Raw genomic sequence first — 24436 nt, 5'->3', positions numbered from 1 at the left:
GAAATACTGTGCATATAGATAGATAGATCAGCAAATATACATAGCAATATATTAACATGTACTGTTATAGTTATGTTAAATATATTAATATATACATATGTTAATAAAATGTATGGGGATTGCCATGGTGTGTAGTAACCTCCTGGGAAAGGAAAAGTAGTGTACTTTTTAGTATACCTTCGCATTTGCTAGTAGCCTAAACCATAGGGTTTCTCCTTTGTTTGTATTCTGAAAGTTAGTTTACCATTTAACCTTCTTTGGAAAAACATGGTAATTGCTTAGCTGGGCACGGTTGTGCCTGCCTATTGTCCCAGATGTGCAGAAGTCTACGGTTAGGACGACTGTGGTTCCAAGCCAAAAAGAAAGAAAAAAGCTTGTGAGATCCCATCTCAGCAGGAAAAAACCAAAACAACTAAAAACTGGGTATGGCAACATGTACCTTTCATTCTATCCAGGCATCCAACCTGGCACAAGAAGAGTCTGTTGGAAAAATAAGTAAAGAAAATGTGTGAGTGTATGGCTCAAGTGATAGAGCCCCTGTCTAGCAAGTGCAAAGCTCTGAGTTCAAACTCTATTATTACTGACACCCCTCCCCCGAAGAAATTGAAGAATACTCATAATTCTACCAATCTGTCTCAAAGATAAATTGCTAGGTGTAAGAATACACAATTCTACCATTATTGAAGGAGCTCAAAAGTGAAATGTATGCTTGAGGCTGTATGTTACGTGCTGTGATGTACACAGGCTGTCTGGTTTGAAACAGTTGAGAAGGAAGTGGATAGGGAATGGTCAGGTGTGCTGCAGCCATGTAGAGTGCACTTCTCACCCATTTCTCATTATGTTCTGCTTTTCCACTTGTCCTTGCCTTTATGCACATGCCAGTGTCTTGGTTTGCTTTTAACTAAATTCCCTGTTATTAGGATTGTTTTAAAACCTTTTCATGTGTTAAGTGCCCTCCAAATTTCTCAGCTTCAATCTTTTCTTCACACCTAGCAAGCCTTTTACAGACAGAAGATTTATCTTACTTGGGTGAGGTTAAATGTTATTCATGTGTTTATTGGTGGTGAGTTTTCTTTTATCTGGGCTCAGTTTGCAATGTTGGCCTTACTGATTTGAAAGAGCATATTATGCAGGAAGAATGTGTGTGTGTGTGTGTGTGTGTGTGTGTGTGTGTGTGTGTGTCTGTCTGTCTGTCTGTCTGTCTGTCTCTGTCCCTCTCCCTCTCTCTCCCTCCCCCCTCTCTCTCCCTCTCCCTTTCCCTCTCTCTCTCCCTCCCTCCCCCCCTCCCTTGCTAGTCCTGGGCCTTGGACTCAGGGTCTGAGCACTGTCCCTGGCTTCTTTCTGCTCAAGGGTAGTAGCACTCTGCCACTTGAGCCACAGTGCACTTCTGGCCATTTTCTATATATGTGGTGCTGGGCAATCGATCGAACCCAGGGCTTCGTGTATATGAGGCAAGCACTCTTGCCACTAGACCATATAGCCCCAGAATTAGCCTCTTATTCACAGCTTGCCAGTCTTATTTTATGGTGGTTCTTTTTTATGCATTCAGCATTAGCATGAAGATGTCAAAACATTTACCACCACCTTGGTAGCAGGAACTGGTATGCAGTGCTGCACATGGGAAGATCTGTGAGGAACCACTGACTGTATACCCAGAAGCAGTCTTACATTGTTAGCAAGAATCATTTCTTCATGCCATGGTTGATCCCAGGTTGGGAGCTGCTTAGGTAACTATGCCAAGTTGGTTACATGAGGCTATGGGTGACATATACAACAAATGTGTGTATCTTCGGTATATAGAGATGAATTTTGATATATGCATACGCTTATGTAATTAACATCCAAGAGAGATACAGAACATTTTCACTACCTCAGCATTTCCTGCATTCCACAAACCATCTTCCAGTCCCCACCACAGTCATCTTTTGATTTCTTTTCTATAGGATGTTTTTGGCTTTTCTAACACCACTCAGTGCATTTTTATGGTATATACACATTCAAATCCTGTTTATTGACTGAACAGGGTGATTCTTCTATTATGCAAGAACAGCATTTCTTTGCATATTAGTCAGCTTTCCATTATTCTAACCAATACTGAACAAAGCCCCTAGATACAAAAGGAAACTTCCAGAAGTTTCAGTTATGGTTGCTTTGGTCCTGTGGCAAGGCAGCAGGTCATAGGAGTGTGTGCCAGAGCTGCTGATTACCTCCCTCCTGCTGGGAAGCAAAGAAAACTCAGTTTGGCTTGGCTTCTCATTCTCAAACTCAGACTTTAAAATTATTATTTACATAGTGTGTGTGTGTGTGTGTGTGTGTGTGTGTATATATATATATATATATATACACATATATATACACATTTTTTTTTTTTTTTTTGTCAGTCCTGGGCTTGGACTCAGGGCCTGAGCACTGTCCCTGGCTTCTTTTTGCTCAAGGCTAGCACTCTGCCACTTGAGCCACAGCGCCACTTCTGGCCATTTTCTGTATATGTGGTGCTGGGGAATTGAACCCAGGGCCTCATGTATACGAGGCAAGCACTCTTGCCACTAGGCCATATCCCCAGCCCCTACATAGTATATTTTTTAGCCATCTATTTCTTTATGTTTATGCTGTATCACTTACCGTGTGTGTGTGTGTGTGTGTGTGTGTGTGTGTGTGTGTGTGTGTGTGTGTGTGTGTGTGTGTGTGTTTTGATCAACTTATTGACAGTTTCTGCCTTTTAACTAGAACTCTACATCCTCAGGTTTGGTTCTAGTATTTTATTATTTTTTTTCTCTATCTCTTTTATGTTTTATTTTATGTGCCATTCCTGGGGCTTGAACTCAGGGTTTCAGTGCTGGCTTGAGCTTTTGTACTCACGGTTAGTGCTTCACCACTTTGAACCACAGCTCCATTTCTGGCTTTTTGGTAGTTAATTGGAGATAAAAGTTACGTGGACTTTCTTGCTCAGGCTGGTGTTGAACCACCATCCTCAGATCTCAGTCTTCTAAGTAAGATTACAGGCATGAGTCACCAAAGTCCAGCCTCTCCCTCTCTAGTTTTTTGTTCCTTTTTAATAACATTATTGAAATTTGAAAGCAGTAATTCTGTGTAGTTTCCAGACCTTAGCACCAATTGGTGCTAGGAACTTGTCTCAAACTCTGGAGGTGGGAATGTGTGTTTCCTGATCATAGGCGAAATACTATGTCATTTCATGTAAAACATAACCGTTAACAAAATAACTCGTTTTCTTGTTTGTGCTATTTTTATGTATTTCATAGCTATACATAATATGTGTCACAGTACTGTTTGAAATCTTGTACTAAACACTGCACTGTATCATAAAGTTAAGATGAACCATAAAAAACGAAGTCATGATTAGTCATGTGTTTATCATTTCTGCTTTTCTTCATTCCATTAGATCTGAGGTTACAGCTGGTATTTCAAAACAAATTTCCTAGAGACAAAGGATAAAAAGACAAATGATTCTAAAAGCAATACTTACTAAACCATTTGGTGTAAACCAACTATGCAACTAATGTGGGGGAGGGGAGGCGGGGAAAATGAGGGAGGAGGTAACAAGTAGAACAAGAAATGTACTCACTGCCTTACATATGAAACTGTACCCTCTCTGTTCTTCACTTTTTTGGCCAGTCCTGGACCTTGGACTCAGGGCCTGAGCACTGTCCCTGGCTTCCTTTTTGCTCAAGGCTAGCACTCTGCCACTTGAGCCACAGCGCCACTTCTGGCCGTTTTCTGTATATGTGGTGCTGGGGAATCAAACCCAGGGCCTCATGTATACGAGGCAAGCTCTAGCCACTAGGCCATATCCCCAGCCCCTCTGTTCTTCACTTTGACAATGAAGAAAAAAAAGCAAATTTCCTTTGACACTTATAGTGGAGATTGCTGTCCATTTTCTATTGGTTTCTAGTGTTTATGTACATCTTTGCTGGCAAACACTAGCTGCTTTTTCTTCTAGACCATTAACGATGTTTGTACCTACAAAAATAGTGTCTTTTGCCAGAAGTTGGGGCAAGTTCATTATATCTCATAAAGCTTTGGCTTTCTAAGCTCAAGGTTCTCTCTCTGTAACATAACCATAGATGTCATCAAGCCCCCTTTGTATTGGGTGGTAGGGTGATGAGTCAGGGCTTAGCAAAATGGAGTAACCAAGTGTTTTGGTTCTCTGCTGTTGCCTCTGGGTCCCTTCTTTCTGTGTCTCTTTCAGGGATCTAGGTAACACTGCAGGCCCATTGTCAGCCTGAGTGTAAGGTAGAATTGTAGAGCCACCATAGTTGACAGCTATGAGGGCAGGACACTGACAAGGATGTAAATTTCTTAAATAGGATGATGGGGCCTCAGATAGCAGTCCTTTCTATACTTCATTGCCTCTTGATGATAAGACACTGGGAGAGATTGTTGCAGGCTAACTCTTGGGAGAAACATATCAGAGGTTGGGGATATCCTTGACAATCTGATGGGCAGGCAGCTTTGGCCCTTTCCTAACATGAAAGGGAGTTCACAGTTATAAGGGACAAAATACATGCAAAGCATTGGGACTATTGCCAGCTCTCTTGGGAGACTGGGGGATGAGGGTAGAAGGTTAAACAATGATCGTAACAGCCTGGCTCTTGATGCTGTCCTCTACACTGTCCTTTCTTGCCATCCTCAGGTCCTTAGGGAGATGACAGTAAAAAATTCCTGTGTTGTCTGTGATGGATCTAGGTGGCTGGCTTCTGACATAGACCAATACCTGTAAGAAAACAGTGACCAGGCATTAGCTAGTACCTGGGCTCTTCCTGCCCCAAGGGACCCAGCAGTTTCCATCAATGATGAAGGTAACACACTGGAGAAGCAGAAGCCCAACTAAGTCAGGAAATTTTTGCACTGCAGTCCACTGCTTTGAAAAATTTCCCCTGGCCCTTCCAGTGAAAATCTGTGTTTAGCCTGATGGTAAGCCAGCTAATGCCCACAATGACAGTGTAGCCTTTAGAAGTTGCTGCACATTAGGCCAGAATGAGCCAGAGTACTCCAACTTAACAGCTCCACCTGAAGCAAGGAGTCCCCAACCCAGCCCCATGATGAAGGTAATGCACCTAAGATGAGGCTTCTTCAGAGTGAAGGAAGTTGGGCTGAGCCGCCGCTGGGCCACACAAAGCAGGAGGCACCATGGCATGTTGCCCTCCCTTTGCATCCTGATCTTTTCTTACCCCTGTTTCTGCCCCAACTGCATGGTAGAAAGATACTTTTGGAAATCAGGTAAGTTCAGGGTAGTCTACTGAATCCAGGGGAGCTCTTTAGTTGTGGAGGAGCTCGGTGTATTTGACTCTGTTGGGTATGGTCACCCAGGTCACCAACTTTCCCATACTGAGCATATCTGAATTCTGTTGGCTGGCTTTGTCCAGTGGGGAAGTCAAGTGATGTGTGGACTTGGCCTATGAACCAGTGCAGTGTACTGTCATTACTGTGTACATGATAGTTTGCAGGAGCTAACTTACATATGCTTGTGATTCCCTATTTCATAAGCACCAAAGGTTCTCTCAATTGAAAGCAGCTGTGAATGGATTACAGCACTCATTGGTGTACATAGGTCACCCCTGCCCCATATCTTTCCTTCTTGCCATTTACCCATACTGTTTTCTGGTCAGGGTTTAGTGGAGTGCCTCTACCCTTGACATCCAAAGCTTTCCCTCTGGATGACATTCTGTTGGTTGGCACATCAGGAGCTTCTGTCTCAAAAGCTTGGAATCCAGATGCCCCTGAACTCTGTGCATCCCTGTAGCCCATGCTGAGAAAGGTGATCAGAAGCATTGGAATGGTTCTACACCAGCACTTACCACACGGACACCTGCTAATAATACCTGGCTGCATGTCTTGCCCCATGTCATGGCCATCAGTAATTCATGCCATGGTAAGGAGGATGCAACCTGGCTGGTTGGGTTGATGATGAAACTAGACTGACTTTAGACAGACCTTCCAAAAACAAGGACAAGGCTCAGTAATTTGAACTGTAGGGCTTAACGTCTATAATCAGCTGAAAAAGTATTTGGGAAGTATTGTCAATCTGTGTTGTCTGTGACTTTGAAGAACCAGCTTGTCCTACTGGACTATATTCCTTCTTTGAAGGGCAAGTATTAACTCATCTGCTTCCTAAAAACATGGTGACTTGCATCTTAAAGATGAGCAAAAGGAACCTCAAGTGTTCAAAGAGAAACGATCAAAGGCGGGCACTCGTGGTTCACACCTATAATCCTAGCTACTCAAGAGGCTGAGATCTGAGGATCACAGTTCAAAGCCAGCTGGGCAGGAAAATCTGTGAGACTTTTATCTCCAGTTAACCACCAGAAAACCAGAAGTGGCACTCTGGCTCAAAGTGGTAGAGCACTAGTTGAGTAAAAGAGCTCAGAGACATTCCAGGCCCTAAGTCCAAGCCTTACAACTGACAAAAATAAACTAACTATCCAAAGATCCTGTAATTCTCTCTAAAATTAGGTTCCATTTGACTTTTCCAAGGAAAAACTCCTTGGAGGAATGTTTGACTTGCTGTATTTATACCTTTTCTACAGGCTATTACCTTGCTGTAGAGTCCTTGACGAGATTTTAGGAAATTTGTCCAGGATTTTGTTTGAAATTGTCAAGCTGAAATACCTTGGCCCTGGAAGATAGTCAAGTCAGCTGTGAGTCACTGACCAGAATTCTATAGATAGATGATAGAAATACTCCAATTTCTTTGCTCCTTCAGGCCAAGACGGTGTTCATGCAATTACGAATGCAACACTATTACCATTACCTGCAGTAATGGCCTCAACCAAGAAAAACTCAGTCTTTTAAAGAGAAAACCACCTAGCCCTCTGCAGCAGTCTGTTTGATGGAATTTGTATAACTGGCTCCATCCAGGACCCTGGCAGACACAATTAAGCTCAGTATTGTAGCCTGCTCATTCTGACACTAGAATCCTAAGGTGTGATGGTAACTTTCATTAAATGTTGTGAGACAGATTAAATGGATTTGATTTCAGCTTCTGTTGATCTGATTGATCAAAGAGGTTTATGGAGTGAGTTCTCAGAGGGAAGTTTCCCAGAAGCCAGGGATTTCTTCGGGAGGTAATTTGCTAGGGATCACTTGCATTTCTCTATCTTTGGAGATCACAAATGGTATCTTTCCTGGACTATGTTTTCTATGTTGTTGGTGTAGCAAATAGCCTTGGAGACAAAGATAATGTCTCCCTCAGACTGTAGAGTTGTTGCTCTCCCAGCTGTGTGCTTTGGGTTCCTCAAAGTCAGGGTTCCTCCCCTGAAAAAGAACTCTACCTGGCTTGTAAGGATTGGGACTCCCACACCAGTGCAAGTAGGTGGTGGTGCACTGTGAGCTGCTAATTGATGGAGTATTTTGTATGATGACGAGTGTCTTACCTGAGGTCAGCACCCATGAAAATGTCAAAAACATTTTGAGTCTGGTATCAGTAGCTCACACCTGTAATCCTAGCTACTCAAGAGACTGAGATCTGAATATCTTGGTTCAAAGCCAACCTCAAGTAGGAAAGTTTGTGAAATTTTTCAATGTGCCAGAAATGAAGCTCAAGTGATAGAGCACAAGCTTTGGGCACAAAAGCTCAAGGACAGGGTTCAGGCCTTGAGTTTAAGCCCAAGAACCAGCTCAAATTTTTAGAGGTTCTTGAGGTAGGACTGTTGCAAAAGATTACTCTAGCTCTTACGTGTGTGAAAATGTCTTTAATTTACTTCACTCTGTGTTTGAACTTGTAAAAATAATTCATGTATCAAGCATTTGTACTATTTAAATTGTACAAGTCATTGGCTGCCATGGGAAGTTTTGCATCTGGCACCACAGTCAATTTTCATTACCTGAAAAAGAAATTCTGTATCCATTCCCATAACTTCCCCCTCATCTCCAAGCCACCACTAATCTACTTTCTGAGTCTATAAAATTGCCAGTTTGAGACATTTCTTAGTTGGATAGGGGGAGGACATTGCTGGAGAGGAACTCCAGGGATCTGTGAATGCTAAGCAATTGCTCTACCATTGAGTTACAACCCAGCCCTACATATTTCTTACAAATGGAATTGTGTAATATGTGGCGTTTTGTGGCTGGCTTTTAAAACTTAGTGCAATATTTTTAAGGTCCATTCATGTGAGCCACCAGTGCCCAGCTGTGTCTCACACTTTTTTTTTTTTTTTTTGCCAGTCCTAGGCCTTGAACTCAGGGCCTGAGCACTGTCCCTGGCTTCTTTTTGTCCAAGGCGAGGACTCAACCACTTGAGCCACAGCGCCACTTCTGGCCGTTTTCTATATATGTGGTGCTGGGGAATAGAACCCAGGGCTTCATGTATACGAGGCAAGCACTCTTGCCACTAGGCCATATTCCCAGCCCCAGTATCTCATACTTTTTGCCCCAGCTGACCTCAGATGCTAATACTCTTGCTTCAGCCCTTCTTTCCAGAACCTGGATTAAGGCATGTACCATCATGCTTAGCAAAATCTATTTCCTTTACAGCTAATGATGCTCAATATAATTTCCTAATTGCACATTTTTGGTGGAGAAAATCATTCTGATCCTTAAACTGAATTGTCTTAAAAAAAAAAGAGTTACAAGATTTTATATATTCTTAATACAGTCCTTTGTGGAAAGAAAAATCCCATTATGTTGATTGTCTTTGGACTATTTTAGGGATTACTCTGAAGTACAAAGATTTTGTGTATAAATCTTAAAAAAATTTCTTATTGCAAAGATGATGTACAGAGGAGTTACAGTTACATAACTTGTGATGAATACATTTCCTCTTGCACAGTGTCACCCACTTACTGTATCTCAGTTTTCCCCCTCCCACCTCCCCTTCTCCCCCAATTGTATAGTTTGTTTCCAGTGTAGTGTCTAGTGAGTATCAGTGCTGAATGGTTTACCTTTTGTCCTACTGCTTCTGATTCTTCTTCCCCTCCCCAAATCAGCTAGACTTACATATAAGACAAAGGGTACAGAAATAAAATACAGTGACTAAAGGGGAATAAACGAAAAAAGGAAAGAAAAATCTGCAAACAGCATAATAGAAAAGCTCTTGTTTCCATTTCTTGGAGTTCATGTCGATTAGTATCATTTTAATATGGTCATATTCATAGCTATTCAGCCCTTGTTTAATATGGTCATAGTCATAGCTATTCAGCCCTTGTGATCCTCTCCTAAGAATATCCTCCTTTGCTCTCACTTTGTGAATGTTGAGAGTGCTGGTTAATCATGTGCAAGAGTAATCATTTGTCATTTACTATCTATTGGGTTTACTTGTACATTTATGGGCACATTTAATTATTACCAATGAGGGAAACCATGCGACCTCTGTTTTTTTTGGTTCTGTTTTACTTCGCTTAGCCTAATTTTTCCCCAAGTCTTTCTGCCATTCTTTCTGATGAAAGCATAGAATTCCATTGTGTATATATACCACATTTTCCTGATCCACTTGTCCACTAAGGGCATCTGGGTTGATTCCATATCTTAGCAGTGGTAAACAATGCATTTGCCAATGAACATGGTTTTCCTGGTGGCTTTAGTGTGGCCTGGCTTGTGGTCAGTTGGATAAATGCTCAGGCGTGGGATTGCTGGGTCATAGGGAAGCTCTGTTTTAGTCTTTTGAGGAACCTCCACACTGCTTTGCAGAGTGGTTGTAGCATTCCTTTTTAGCCGCATCCCTGTTAGCATCTGTTACTGTTAGTTTTGATTATGGCCATTCTAACTGTGGTGAGGTGGAATCTCATTGTTGTCTTGATTAGCATTTCTTTCTTTCTTTTTTGGCCAGTCCTGGGCCTTGGACTCAGGGCCTGAGCACTGTCCCTGGCTTCTTCCCGCTCAAGGCTAGCACTCTGCCACTTGAGCCACAGCGCCGCTTCTGGCCGTTTTCTGTATATGTGGTGCTGGGGAATCGAACCTAGGGCCTCGTGTATCCGAGGCAGGCACTCTTGCCACTAGGCTATATCCCCAGCCCAATTAGCATTTCTTATATGGCCACAGATGTTGAACATCTCTTTATGAATCTATTGGCCATTCTTAATTCTTCAGAAAAGTCTCTCTTAAAGTCTTTAGCCCAATTATTAATTGGGTTGTTGTTTCTCTGAGGATTTGTTTTTGGGGAAGTTTAATTTTTTGAGCCCCTAAGTATATTTTAGATGTCTGCTGCATACCTGGTAAAACTCTTCTCCCATTCTGTGGGTTTTCTGTTTATCTTCCTAGCTATGTCCTTTGCCATGCAGAAACTCTTCAGTTTTATGCAATCCCATTTATCCAGTTTCCTCTGATTTATGATGACTCTGGATCTTTACTTAGGAATTTTCAACCTGAAACACAGATATAATTAATTTTGATGTCTGGTTCCTTTTGTTAATCTTCAAGCATAATATCATCAATTCTTTGGACATATTTGGAGATGGCATTATAGCTGATACTTCTCCCACTCACACTATCAGATTGCTATTTAGGTTTTCTTTTATGTGAACACTTACTCCTGGTGTGTATGTGGAGGGTGGGTGCTGGTAACCTGCATTTGAGGTTATATGTCAAAGCAACTTTGGATCCTGGTTCTCCACCCCTCACTTCAGAAGCTGTTTTATTATTTCTTGCTTAGTTTTAGTTCAGCTTCCTATTTATATAAGATGCCTTCATTGAGCAACTCAGAGGTCACAGCTGTGAGGTGACAGTGGTTTTAGTAGGTTCTATTTATCTCTTTCCCTGATCTCTGCTAAACTGTTGGCTCCATTTGGTGCTATGTCTAGTTCATGCTCAGTTGACCATATTGTTGTTTTTCTTGTCTGCTGTATACATTGTTGACTAATCTTATTAAATTATGGCTGGGACGGCTTTTGAAGCTAGCTTGAGGTTTGTACGTAGTAGGACTTAACTTAATTCTCTGTCAAATTAGATGTTGAGTGACTTAGGTTATGGCTCTTTTTTTTTTTTTTTTTTTTTGGCTAGTCCTGGGCCTTGGACTCAGGGCCTGAGCACTGTCCCTGGCTTCTTCCCGCTCAAGGCTAGCACTCTGCCACTTGAGCCACAGCGCCGCTTCTGGCCGTTTTCTGTATATATGTGGTGCTGGGGAATCGAACCTAGGGCCTCGTGTATCCGAGGCAGGCACTCTTGCCACTAGGGCTATATCCCCAGCCCTAGGTTATGGCTCTTAATTACCATTTTCAAGGATATTCGTGGGCATGAACAATCACACCTAGTCTCCAATAAAGTCAGTTATTTGGCGGACTAGTTCTCTTTTGGGTTGACTCCCCTGGATAAAGCCTGTGAACTGCTATTTGGAATACCAGGCGGAACAATAACCTGATCTCAACTCATCTCTGCCCACATGAAATGTATCCCCTAAGAGTGAGTTCAAGCTCCAGCATGCGTGGCTTAACCTTTCCTGGAGAAATTTAGTAAGCTTTCATTGAGAGCTAAAGGGAAGGGCTCCAAAAGATTTGGGCTCACCTACCTGAAGTGAGCAGCTGGGACACTGACCTGGAGATGGGGGGACTGGAGAATAAGACATGATCAATCTCATAATAGTTCTTTTTGCCAGTGGATTCTCTTGAATGAATTTCTTTGTGTGTTCTGTGCCTTTAGGACACCCTCAGAACTTTTTTCTCCATGGTTTTCAGCAGTTGTGATAGTTGGAATGTGTGTGGAGCCCCTAAGCTCCCACCCCTTGGGTAAGGTGCTACCCTTGCTTTTTACTGAGCTCTGAGCCACAGATCTTTTGCAGAGCTGTACAGATGTACTTTGCCTAGCCTCCACACTGTGGCCTTAGATGCCACAAGGTTTCTCACCTTCCCCCCATTGATTTCAGTCTTCCCAAGCTTTGTTATTTGTTGATTGTTTGCTTTTAGGTTGAAATATGGTGTTCATTTGGTGTGGTTTATGCTAAGTACCTGTTTTCCTTCTGGGAGTCTGGAATTTTGTTACTCACTAAGCAAAGGGTTCCTGTTTGAGCAACCACCAGTAAGGTTTATCTGGAGACATCCTCACATGTGCTTCTGAAGGGATGAACTGTTATGCCCTGAGGAGAGGACACTGGCAAGTTTGTATCTGTTCTGCCTCATATACCACTAATCTTGGCTGATTTGGGCAATATCCTTCCACCATAGTTAATCACAATCATGTGAAAGGCTGTATGCCAGGCCTCTCAGTTCACCATGTGTGAGGCATCAAACATGAAGGTGGTCTCAGGACCGTGCGCCCCCCCCCCCATCTGCTGTTGTGTACTGGTCTGGTATTGTTTAGGATATTCCAGGATTTATTGTGGCTTATACATATTGATTTGGGCTCAGCCTTTGGTGGTGTGTGCTATCATCTCTTCAGTTTCCAGCCACTCTCTGACTTCTCTGGTGAACTTTGTCCTCTGGTACCTAAGACACCTGCCTAAGTTCTGCCAGCCTTGTACAGCCTTAGGCAAATGGGTGGGCTTGACATAAAAGCCAGCATGGAGTAGTTCTCTGTTGTAGGATCTACTTCCTTTTGATTCTGCCCAATTTTGGTTTCTTTCCAGTGCCCTTCTCACTGGCAGTGGTCCCATAGCCTATTTTTTATGATACAGAGCTCCTCAATTTAAGACGAGGTTACCACCCAGCTAACCCACCATAAGTTGAAAATATTGGAAAGGATTGTTTCATGCACATGCCCAGTCAGGATCCCGCCATAGCATTGTCTCCAGTCCAGGAAAAGATCAAAGTTCAAGATTTGGAACATGGCTCGTGGCTCTGTATCTGTATCGTTTCACAACATGATAAGACTGAAAGTTTCTGCCAGGGACTGACTGCATAAAAATGGTTGTTAAAAGTTAAAGCAATGTTTTTGGTTGGGCATGGTGTCCCACAACTATAATCCCAGTTAGAGATTGGGAGGATCAGTGAGACCTTTCATCTAAAAAAAAAAAAAAAGTGGTCTTAGTGATGTACACCTGTCATCCCAGCTGCTCTGGGATTTAATTTAAGTAGAAGCATCCTGGCCTGATTGGCTTTGGACACCAAATTTGATTACTAAAACCACAGAGGACTGGAGGCAGGTCTCAGGTTAGTAAGCATGAACCCCTGAGTTTCAAACTCTGGTATTGTGCCAACCTCCCACCCCCCAAATAGTTTTTCTTGTTCTTAGTGGTTAAGACAACTCCTTAAATGTTTTACTTATATGAGAGGTTGTTGCATTTTAAAAGTCATCAGAATTCTTTACTTGTAAGTCATGTAAATAAACTCATTTTTCCCTGTAGTGATGCTTTGCTGATGCATATTATCCAGTCATTAGGCAGAGACTTGAACCTGAAAAAAAGTTCTCAGCCTTCCTTGCCATTTTACATTTATCCAGGCAGCCTCCTCATCCTCTTCTGGGAGGGATAAGACCAAGTAGAAGTACCCTGCACAGCCACTGACAAGTGATGTGTCAGGCTGCTCCTTGGATGGACTTGTTCTTGTAAGCCAGGGTGCCTGCTTGCCCTGCTTTATATTTTAATTTCAACAGTCGCTGATTTACACATACTTTCTTTCCTCCCAGCTGTAAGCTATGTAGGATCCTCATGAATTTCATTTTCGTTTGTATGTTCGAGAATCTTTTGTCCATTTCTTCCTTGTGTCTTCTGTGACTGGGAACACATTGTGGCACATTTCTGGACCCAGTGATGCCAGGTATGGTCCAAGGCAGGTGAAGCATGGTGAGGTGGCTTAAGTGTTAAGAAGGATCCTTTTGGATTGATTCCATCATTCTGCAAACCCTGAGGGCTTTGTAATGTAAGAGAACACTTTTGTTGTGAATTTTGATACTTCAGTGTGTCATTTAAATACTTTAAAAACTAAAAGAACAATATTATTTATTATGCGTGAAATTCAAAGCTCATTATAAATAAGAGTTCTTTTATTAATACCACCTTACTGCTTCTTTTGCCCCCATGGCAGAGTAGTGGCTGGGAGAGACCTTAAGGGCTCATGACAAGCCTAAACTTAATAAATTACACTCTGGCACATTGTACAGGTGACAATCTCTGGTCTATTTACTCCTTTTTTTTTTTTTTTTTTTTTGTATCTCTAAAAAGTTCAGCCACTGGGCAGACCTGAGGGACCAGCTTGTGCCTGTGTGCATGTGTGTGCATACATGCACATACACGCAGAGCTGAAGCTTTGCAGAGGCTGCTGGGCCTGGAGGAGAAAACTCAGAAACACAAGATAAAGGAGGGAGGGAGAGAAGCCCCCTAGACCCCTGCCTCAGCTTTAGGGAAATGGAGGAAAGGAGAAAGGGGTCCTCTGGCTGAGAATTCATGCTTCTGGAATGGAAATTGATTTAGAAGGAACAAATAAAAGTATTAAGCATAGTTTTTTCCATAGGAGATAATCTCTTTACCTCTTCCATTTAACTTTTAAGCTTCCCTACTGCCCTGAAATTGATTTTTGTGTGACTTCCTAGAAATACACGATTTTTTCTTAAATTGAAATGCTTGCACCTTTATGCTTAGCTATTTGCAAGTGAAGAAGCTGAGGAAAAGCACTTTAAGAGCTTTCCTGTGTATGGACTGTGTGGACTTTGCTTACGCTGATCTGACATTATTTTTTTTGTGGGGGGGGGGCAGTCCTGGGGCTTGGACTCGGCCTGAGCACTGTCCCTGGCTTCTTTTTGCTCAAGGCTAGCACTCTGCCACTTGAGCCACAGCACCACTTCTGGCCATTTTCTGCTCATGTGGTGCTGGGGAATTGAACCTAGGGCCTCATGTATACGAGGCAAGCACTTTTGCCACTAGGCCATATCCCCAGCCCCTGACATTAATTTTTGGCTGAGGAGGTGTGAACTCTGCCTCATAACAAACATAGCTTACTTGATCCTGTCCATAGAGACAGTAATGGGTGTTTCGTTTTAAGCTGTTCTGTAGTTTGGTGTTTTAATCCTCTGTATCTGAAATTGATATACTGGAAAGTTGGTTATGGTTTTTGAGTATGGGAAATGGTGAGGACTGGTATTATCCAGAGTTTCATACAGTTCTGTTCAAATAGCCATTATTTTTTAGTGTTAAAGAACTAGGCACAGCAGTGTTTAACTTTGCTAGAGTTATACTGATATCCTTGATAATGATGTGCTTAGACTTCATATGTGTAAAGAGCTGCAAGTGTGGATGTAGCAACAAATTAGAGGTATTTCTTCAGTAACATGAGGACCTTATATTTTCTTCATGTGAATTTTGGATCTCCTGTTTACACTTGAATATCAAAATAGTGTCATGAGCAAGAGTGTGTATGTGAACTTACAAATTTCATACGGGACTTAGGAATAATTCCAAGATTAATGGCATCTTTTTTTTCAAATTTTTATTATCAAACTGATGTACAGAGAGGTTACAGTTTCATACGTTAAGGTTAAGCATTGGATACATTTCTTGTACTGTTTGTTACCTTGTCCCTCATTCCCTCCACCTCCTCCCCCTTTCCCTTTCCCCCATGAGGTGTTCAGTTCACTTACACCAAACAGTTTTGCAAGTATTGCTTTTGTAGTTGTCTTTTTTTACCCTATGTCTCTCGATTTTGGTATTCCCTTTCAATTTCCTAGTTCTAATACCAGTATACACGGTTTCCAATATACTCAGATAAGATTACAGAGATAGTGTAGATACAACCACAGGAAGGTGATAGAAGAACAACATCAATAGTAGAAGCTACAGATACACATGGGATGTTGAAAGTAGTTACAACTGTGATATAACAATCGTTTCCATAACATGGAGTTCATAAGGGTATAGCTATTAGGGTCTTGTGATCCTCTGCTGTGACTTGCCTAAACCTGTGCTAATTATTCCCAATAAAGGAGACCATAGAGTCCATGTTTCTTTGGGTCTGGCTCACTTCACTTGGTATGATTTTTTTCCAAGTCCTTCCATTTCCTTACAAATGGGGCAATGTCATTCTTTCTGATAGAGGCATAAAATTCCATTGTGTATATGTACCACATTTTCCTGATCCATTCGTCTACTGAGGGGCATCTGGGTTGGTTCCAGATTCTAGCTATGACAAATTGTGCTGCGATGAACATTGTTGTGCTGGTGGCTTTACTGTGATTTTGTTGGTGTTTTTTTGGAGAGATACCCAAAAGTGGGGTTTCTGGGTCATAGGGGAGTTCTATATTTAGCCTTCTGGGGAATCTCCATACTGCTTGCCAGAGTGGCTGAACCAGTTTAGATTCCCACCAACAATAAAGTAGGGTTCCCTTTTGGCCACATCCCCTCCAACAATTGTTATTGTTAGTTTTCTTTATAGAACATTCTTACTGGAGTGAGATGGAATCTCAATGTTGTTTTGATTTGCATTTCTTTTTATGGCCAGTGATGTAGAGCACTTTTTCATATGTCTCTTGGCCACTCTCATTTCCTCATCAGAGAAGTCTCTTTTTAAGTCTTTAGCCCACTTGATGAGGGGGAGGGGGCTATTGGTTCTTTGCGGTTTTGTTTTGGAGGAAGGTAATTTTTTTAGTTCTGCATATATTTTAGATATGAGGCCTTTGTCAGTTGAATGGCCGGTAAAGATCTTCTCCCAGTCTGTGGGCTTTCTGTTTATCTTGCGAGCTATGTCCTTTGCCGTGCAGAAGCTCTGCAGTTTGATGCAGTCCCATTTGTCCAACCTTCTTTGATTTGTAGCCTTTCTGGGTCTTTTGTTTCTCCTACTCCTTCCTTTAGTGTTTTCAGGGTGTCTGTTTTGATTTCAAGGTCTTTAATCCATTTGGAATTGATTTTGGTGCAGGGTGATATATAATGATCTAGTTTTAGTTTGTTGCATGTGTTGAACCAGTTTTGCCAGCACCACTTGTTAAAGAGGTTATCTTTCTTCCAAACTATTGTTTTAGCTCTCCTATCAAAGATTAAGTAGGCGTAGTTCTGTGTGTTCATTTCTAGGTCTTCAATTCTGTTCCATTGGCCTGTTCTAGTGCCAATACCAAGCTGTTTTTGTTACTATAGCTTTATAATACAGCTTGAAGTTGGGTATTGTAATTCCTCCAGCACTGTTCTTTCTGCTTAGGAGTGTTTTTGCTATTCTAGGTCTTTTATTGTTCCATATGAATTTTTGGATTGCTTCCTCTATTTCATTAAAAAATGGTGTTGGGATATGAATGGGTATTGCATTGAATTTGTAGATAGCCTTTGGCAGTATTGCCATTTTGATTATATTAATCCTCCCAATCCAGGAGCATGGGAGGTTTTTCCATTTCCTTAGTTCTGACTTCATTAATTTTGTTTTTCAAGCTTTTAAAGTTCTCATCAAAGAGGTCTTTCACTTCTTTGGTTAAGGTTATTCCTAGGTATTTTATGTTTTTGGGGGCTATTGCAAAAGGAGTTGCTTTCCTTATTTCTGCCTCGGTCTTTGGGTCGTTGGCATAGAGAAAGGCCGTTGATTTTTGAAGGTTTATTTTATATCCTGCAACTTTGCCAAAGTTTTGGATCAGCTCTGGTAGCTTGGGGGTAGAGTCTATGGGGTTCTTTAGGTATAGGATCATGTCATCTGCGAAGAGAGGAAGTTGAACTTCATCTTTTCCTATTTGGATCCCCTTTATATTTTCTTCTTGCCTAATTGCTCTGGCTAGGAATTCTAGTACTATGTTGAAGAGCAGGGGAGAGAGTGGACATCCTTGCCTTGTTCCTGATTTTAAAGGGAATGGCTTTAGTTTTTCACCATTTAGAGTTATGCTTGCTGTTGGTTTGTCATAAACTGCCTTGATTATATTCAGGAATGTTCCCTGAATCCCAGTTTTTCCAGGGCTTTTAGCATAAATGGGTGCTGGATTTTATCAAACGCTTTTTCTGCATCCAGAGATAAAACCATGTGGTTCTTTAGCTTGCTCCGGTTGATGTGGTGTCTTACATTAATTGACTTGCGTATATTAAACCAACTTTGCATCCCTGGGATGAATCCAGTTTGATCGTGGTGTATGATTTTTTTGATGACCTATTGAAGTCGATTGGCCAGAATTTTGTTGAGGACTTTTGCGTCTGTGTTGATCAGGGAAATCGGTCTATAGTCCTCTTTCCATGATGAGTCCCTGCCTGGTTTTGGGATGAAGGTTATACTGGCTTCATAGAATGAGTCTGGTAGTGAACGTTCTCTTTCAAATTCATTGAGGAGTTTGAGAAATATTGGTGTGAGTTCTGTTTTGAAGGCCTTGTAGAATTCTGCAGTGAATCCATGTGGACCTGGGCTTTTCTTGGATGGGAGATCATTTATTGCCGTTTCTATTTCAATACTGGATATGGGTCTGTTTAGAAGGTTTAAATCTTCATGTTTGAGTTTGGGGATATGAATTTTTTCTAGGAAATCATCCATTTCTTCCAAGTTCTCGAATTTGTTGGCATAAAGGTTTGCAAAATAGTCCCTTATTATTTTATGAATTTTCAGTTATTTCTGTGGTGATGTTACCTGTTTCATCTTAATGGCATCTTTTAAAGATTACATTTAGAACCAATATTTGAAGATCAGTTACAGCAAATTATCTTTTTAACCTTAACTTATTGCTTCAGAATAATATAGTAAACTATGTGTTTCTGCACAATTGACAAGGCTAGTTATTGCCTGCTTCAGGTCATTTAAATGTACCCAGGTATAATACATAGTATTGCTTCAATCATAACTCCTTAAGAACCAGCTGAAGCTGGCAGGGTTCAGTGGAGAAATAAAAATAGCCCCTACTTTAAACTGATAACTATAAAAGTATTTCTGATTCAATATTTAAAGAAAGAATGTAGCTTGAAATAATTTTCTTTTTTGTGGTAAATCATCATGATAATTTAAAATTTTATTTCACTTGATACATAGCAACATCAAAATTATACCTATTAATGGGCTTCATGTAATGCTTTGATACATGTATACGCCATATATGCTGAGAATAATCTTTGCACCTTTTATTTGAACTTATTTCAAAGAAATCCCAAGTGTTTAGTTACATTTTCTTTTCAGATAATTACAGTTCAGGAAGAAAGCTTTTCATGATCCATGATGCTCTTTTTTTTTTTTTTTGCCAGTACTGTGGCTTGAACTCAGGGCCTCTTTCATTCATAACCGATGTTCTGTGTTTTCCACTTCTGGCATTTTGCTGGTTAATTGAAGATAGAGTTTGTCTGCCTGGCCTGGTTTCTAACTGTGAGTCTCAGATCTCAGCCTCCTGCATAGCTAGGATTATATTTATTAGCTTTCATTAGTTTTGATGTTTCCTGATTAAACTTGTACCTTTCTTGTGTAGCAGTTAGTTTTGTAACTTTTTTCTATTCTTATATCCAGGTTGAAAGGATTGTTGACAAAAGGAAAAACAAAAAAGGGAAGACAGAGTATCTGGTTCGGTGGAAAGGCTATGACAGTGAGGATGACACTTGGGAGCCGGAGCAACATCTAGTGAACTGTGAGGAATACATTCACGACTTCAACCGCCGGCACAGCGAGAAGCAGAAGGAGAGTGGCCTGGCTCGTGCAAACAGAACCTCTCCCAACAATGCTAGGAAACAGATCTCCAGGTCCACCAACAGCAGCTTCTCTAAGAACTCTCCCAAGACACTAGTGATAAGCAAAGACCACGAGACCAAAACTAGCCAGTTGTTTGCTGCCAGCCAGAAGTTCAGGAAAAACCCAGCTCCATCTCTTTCAAGCCGAAAGAACATGGACCTTGCAAAGTCGGGTATCAAGATACTTGTGCCTAAGAGCCCCATTAAGAGCAGGACCTCGGTGGATGGCTTTCAGAGTGAGAGCCCTGAGAAATTGGACCCAGTCGAGCAGGGACCAGAGGACACGGTAGCACCAGAGGTGGCTGCAGAGAAGCCAATTGGAGCTTTGTTGGGCCCCGGTGCAGAGCGAGCCAGAATGGGGAGCAGGCCCCGAATACATCCACTAGTGCCTCAGGTGTCTGGCCCTGTGACTGCAGCCATGGCCACAGGCTTGGCTGTTAATGGAAAAGGTGAGTGCTTGGGTAGACTGCCACAAGCTGTCACTGCACGATGGGCAGTGACTCTGAGGGTCCTTCCCAGAAGTAGGAAAGTGTCTGCAAGACCTTTGGGAGATCTTGCCAACCTAACTTTTTTTTCCCCTCCTAATTGTTGGCATTTGTCTCTTCAGATGGCACTAGCTGTCTCTTCCACCTTCACTATTTTGACACACTGAATTGCTCTAGGCAGTATCTCACCATAGATTATGGTTGTTTGTTTGTTTTGAAGCAGATGGTTTCTTTCTCATTTATACATTCTTAGACATTGAGGCTGATGTTAAGAACCCACCTTCAATTCAGTATGGCTGGTGTTGATTTGGAAGCCATGTTTCTTGTTTTGCATGCCCATTTGAGTAACCAGAAATGCTCTCAGCATTTCCTACTGGAGGTTCAAAAGTTCTGTTTCTCTGTGTCATCAGGTAGTCAGATTTTGCTGCTGTTGTTTCAGAGTAGGAATTCACTGAACATACCTGTGCACTCCTAGGATTTGCAGCTTCTTGAATGGTTGTGACATGACCTGCACATCTTTTAAGACTGGACTCATCAAATCCTTCTCAGGCCTTCCCCACACCTTACAGGCTAGCCAGTTTTACAGTGTTTACATATTTTTCTCAGCCACGCCCCACTGGATATGCCTCACTTTAGGCCTGTCTTGTGTCTTATCCTGCTGTAAGTGTGCTTCTAGGGATAGAACAAAGGCCTCGTGCATGATACACAGGTCCTTGCCACAGCTATCTGATAGTTTTTCTGTTTCCTGCTTTTGACAGCTCCCATTCATTTCCTGTCACACACAGGGTGGTGGTTTCTACTAGCTAAGCTGATGAGCCCCTCCTGACTGCTTTTAGGGGGAGTGACTGTGCTCCCAAGGGCCTGCACCTGTTTTCTGTTCGTGCTAGGACAGAGTGCCCCCCTTTGACCTCATCACCTCAGGAGCTATGGTTCTTTAAGACTCTGGCTGTGTGTGTGTGTGTGTGTGTGTGTGTGTGTGTGTGTCCATGTGTCCATCCTTCAACCCAGTCCCAGTAGAATAGTGGAAAATAAAAAGAAGTGTTCCCCTATGACATTGTTCTAACAGTACATTCAACAGGTTTTCATTTAGGCCTGCATACATTCTGGAATCTTGTATTTCCTTTGGGGTAGGAAATTGCCAATTTGCTAGTAATATTTTTTCAAATACATACTTGACATGAATACTGCTCTTCCTGCTCCAAGCCAGCCTCGCCCTGTTGACAGTGTGATGAGTCCCCTTGTGCTTGCTTTCATGCAGTTATGGAAGGATCATAGAGGTTTAGAGGTGGAGGAGATTGTCATCCAGGCAGAGAAGTTGATTCTGGGAGAGTTGGTTCTAGTTCAGAGTGAGCTGAATTCAGTGAGATAATCAGAGCAGCATCCCAGTTTCTCTTCTCATGTCTCCCATCCAGTGTATTGCCTGGATGGAGGACTGGTTGCACCTTTATTGATGATATTGATGTCACTGGGTTGGCAGCCCACAGCCTGAGCCTGACTTGTATGGTTTATATGCCAAGAAGAGGCTTCACATTTTCTAATGGCTTAAAAAAATGAAAAGAGGATACTTAACAAGATGTGAAAAAATGTAAAAAACCAAAAGTTAGCCAGGTACTGTGGCTCATACTTATTACTGTTTTCACGGGAGACTGAAATGGGCAGGATTGCAGTTTGAGACTAGCTGCGGCAACCAATTAAAAACTGGGCATAGTGGTACATATCTGTTATTCCAGCTACTGGGGAAGCATCAACAGGAAGACTGGTTTACGCTGGCCCAGACCAAAAAGCCAAGACCCTATTTGAAAAGTAGTGAAAGCAAAAAGTTCACACATGTGGCTTAAGTTTTAGAGCATCTGCCTAGGACGCATAAGGCCTTGGCTTCAAATTCCAGTAGTGAGGAAGAAAACAACAGAAAAATTTGTGTGTCCTACATGAAGTTTGATTGGAGTATAACCATATTCTTTTGTATATGAATTGTAGCAGTGACGGTGTGCCTAATCATCCCAAGTCCCTGCTCTGGAGAGTAAATTTGAGCTATGTTTTGTTTTAGGAGGAGCAGAAATGGCTTCAGAAGCTCAGTGGGCCCTTTTATGATCCACAAAAATTGGGTGCATGTGAGCTCATTTTGGCAAAGATATATATCCATAGTATTCACAACTTTGAGCCAGCAAGGTTTAGATCCTTAGTCTTTTTCTCTAAACCTAGCTTTGATTGATTACTGCTTCCCACACTATTTTGCTCCACTCATGTCTTCCAAGGGAACAACATTGCTCTTGAATAATGTCAAGTAATGTCTTTCACAAAGGAAACTTGCCCTAAGGAAGCTAGTAGCTCCTCTTTAAATATGAATTTGTTCACTTTTTTATTTTAAAATGTCAATAAGGTGGGTTCAATTTAAACCAAAAGTGACTTTTAAGTAGAGAATCTTAAGTTAGAATGGATGAGCTTGGTATGTTAGTATAGAAATGACTGTGAAACATCTTTGTGAAACAGTCTTTCTTCTAATCTTCATGTACATTCTGCTTCCTTCTGTGCCTGGTTGTTGATCAGATAGAGTTCCATATCCTTACATGCTCCTAGGAAAGAGTCTCCACTAAGAAGGAAAATACGGGAAACTTGGGAGTTTTGTTTAGGTCAATAGTGGCTTCATCTATGAACTTACTAAAACTAAATTTGCAGGTTAATAAGGAAAAGAACAGGCACCGCCTCCCCTGAAGGCCTCCTGTTGACATGTCCTTCTGAACTGTCTTGGGCAGCTGAGATAGATAGCTGCTGACTCAGGGGGCTCAGTTCCTTTGCCTCTGTAGTGCCTTCCCCCTCCTGTGGCAGAGTGCTACTTCCATCATTTGTGCACTATAAAGCACCAAGAAGGAATGCCTCTTCACAACTGTGCCTGACAAGTAGCAGACTCTGTGCAAGTCTGCACATGAAATGATTCCAGTGGAGTGGGTTGTTCGTTGAGGATAAGATGGTGATGAGCCCTTTCAGAGCACTATTAGTTCAGAGCAAATGAGAAAGAGGGCAACTTGAGATGACAAGGAGTGTAGGCCAGAAACATCCTTCTAGAAAGCCAAGTATGTTCTGGGAATATGGCCTAGTGGCAAGAGAACTTGTCTTGTATACATGAAGTCCTGGGTTCGATTCCCCAACACCACATATATAGAAAACGGCCAGAAGTGGCGCTGTGGCTCAAGTGGCAGAGTGCTAGACTTGAGCAAAAGGAAGCCAGGAACAGTGCTCAGGCCCTGAGTCTACGGCCCAGGACTGGCAAAAAAAAAGCCAAGTATTTCTCTTTCTTGAATGAAGAGAATAGATACTGAAGTTCTGTTGATCCACGTATAGCAATTTTTAAAGCTGTTGTTTGTTTTTCCTTTCCAGATTAATTTTAGTACTTTGTAAGAAAACGAATTTGTTTTTCTAAAACTAAGTGAAGCAGATATCATTGGAATCATTGGGAAATGAACTGTCTCCTATTCCAAACATTAATATGGGCTGGGGGTGGGGCAGTTGGAGGGATATATTTGCTACTGTAAACAACAAATACTTGAGTATCCATGAACCACAAGAGTGAATGTTTCTAAGGATGAAACAAAGGTTTGAAAAATGGATAAAACTACATTCATAGTCTCATGACACTCAGAATGGCTATCATGAAGAAAATAAAACACAATAAACTCTAGCCAGGATGGTGGAGAAGAAAGGCACCCATACCCCACTGTTTGTTGAAATATACTATAGTGTAGCTACTCTGGAAACCATCATGGTGATTTCTGTCCTGGATATATTTCCAAACAAGTCAAAGTCAGCCTGTAATAGAAATACTTGCACATCCATGTTTACTGCATCACTATTCACAATAGCCAAACTATGGAATCAGCCTAGGTGTCCACTAGTTGGTGAATTGACAAAGAAGATGATAAGCCACACTCACAAAAACTAAGTATAGTGTGTCTTCTCTCATAGTGGTCTCGGCTTAAAATAAAGTAATGAAAGTAGAAGGGGCACTATGTAAGAAGGGGAAGAGGACCAGCAGGAATGGGGGGGGGGGCTTAAATATGATTAAAATATATGCACCCATGAAAATTACAAGTTAAAATTTGTTACTTTATGCAATTAGTTTATGCTAATAAAATAAAAGATGACTGTATTGCTTCACTCAAAAATGGGAGAAAATTTTAAGTGTAATGACTTGTCTTTTTCTTAGTTCTCTTTGTAGTAAGTGAATGGTGAATTCTTGCTCTGCTTGCTTAATTAGTCCTACAAAAGTCCCTAATTGGTTCTACGAAAGAAGCAATTACTTTTAAGAGTGGATTATCATGACTATTCATTCTGTCATGAATTTAAATATAATCAGTCATTATTCCACCAATAGGGAATTGTGAAAATGATATTAACAAAATTAAAAGAACTAGAAATAAATCCTGCCATTGTTACCATGTGGAGTTAGCTGTTAAACAAGGTAAAGTCAAGAGATTTAGTAAGG

General features: G+C 41.5%; 1 protein-coding gene across 1 annotated transcript in view; it reads left to right on the top strand.

Moving 5' to 3' along the window:
- The window catches only part of Cdyl (chromodomain Y like), a 141092-nt gene that overhangs the window by 72851 nt on the left and 43805 nt on the right, over positions 1 to 24436 (top strand). Inside the window, exon 2 of the mRNA XM_048348530.1 lies at positions 19254 to 19920. Within this exon, the coding sequence (XP_048204487.1) occupies positions 19254 to 19920 (667 nt within the window). The remainder of the gene's footprint in view (positions 1 to 19253; positions 19921 to 24436) is intronic.

This window comes from Perognathus longimembris, chromosome 6 (genome assembly GCF_023159225.1).
Source record: "Perognathus longimembris pacificus isolate PPM17 chromosome 6, ASM2315922v1, whole genome shotgun sequence".
Taxonomy (NCBI): domain Eukaryota; kingdom Metazoa; phylum Chordata; class Mammalia; order Rodentia; family Heteromyidae; genus Perognathus; species Perognathus longimembris.
Note: the sequence above shows the minus strand (reverse complement) of the source record. Positions and strands in the feature narration are given on the sequence as shown.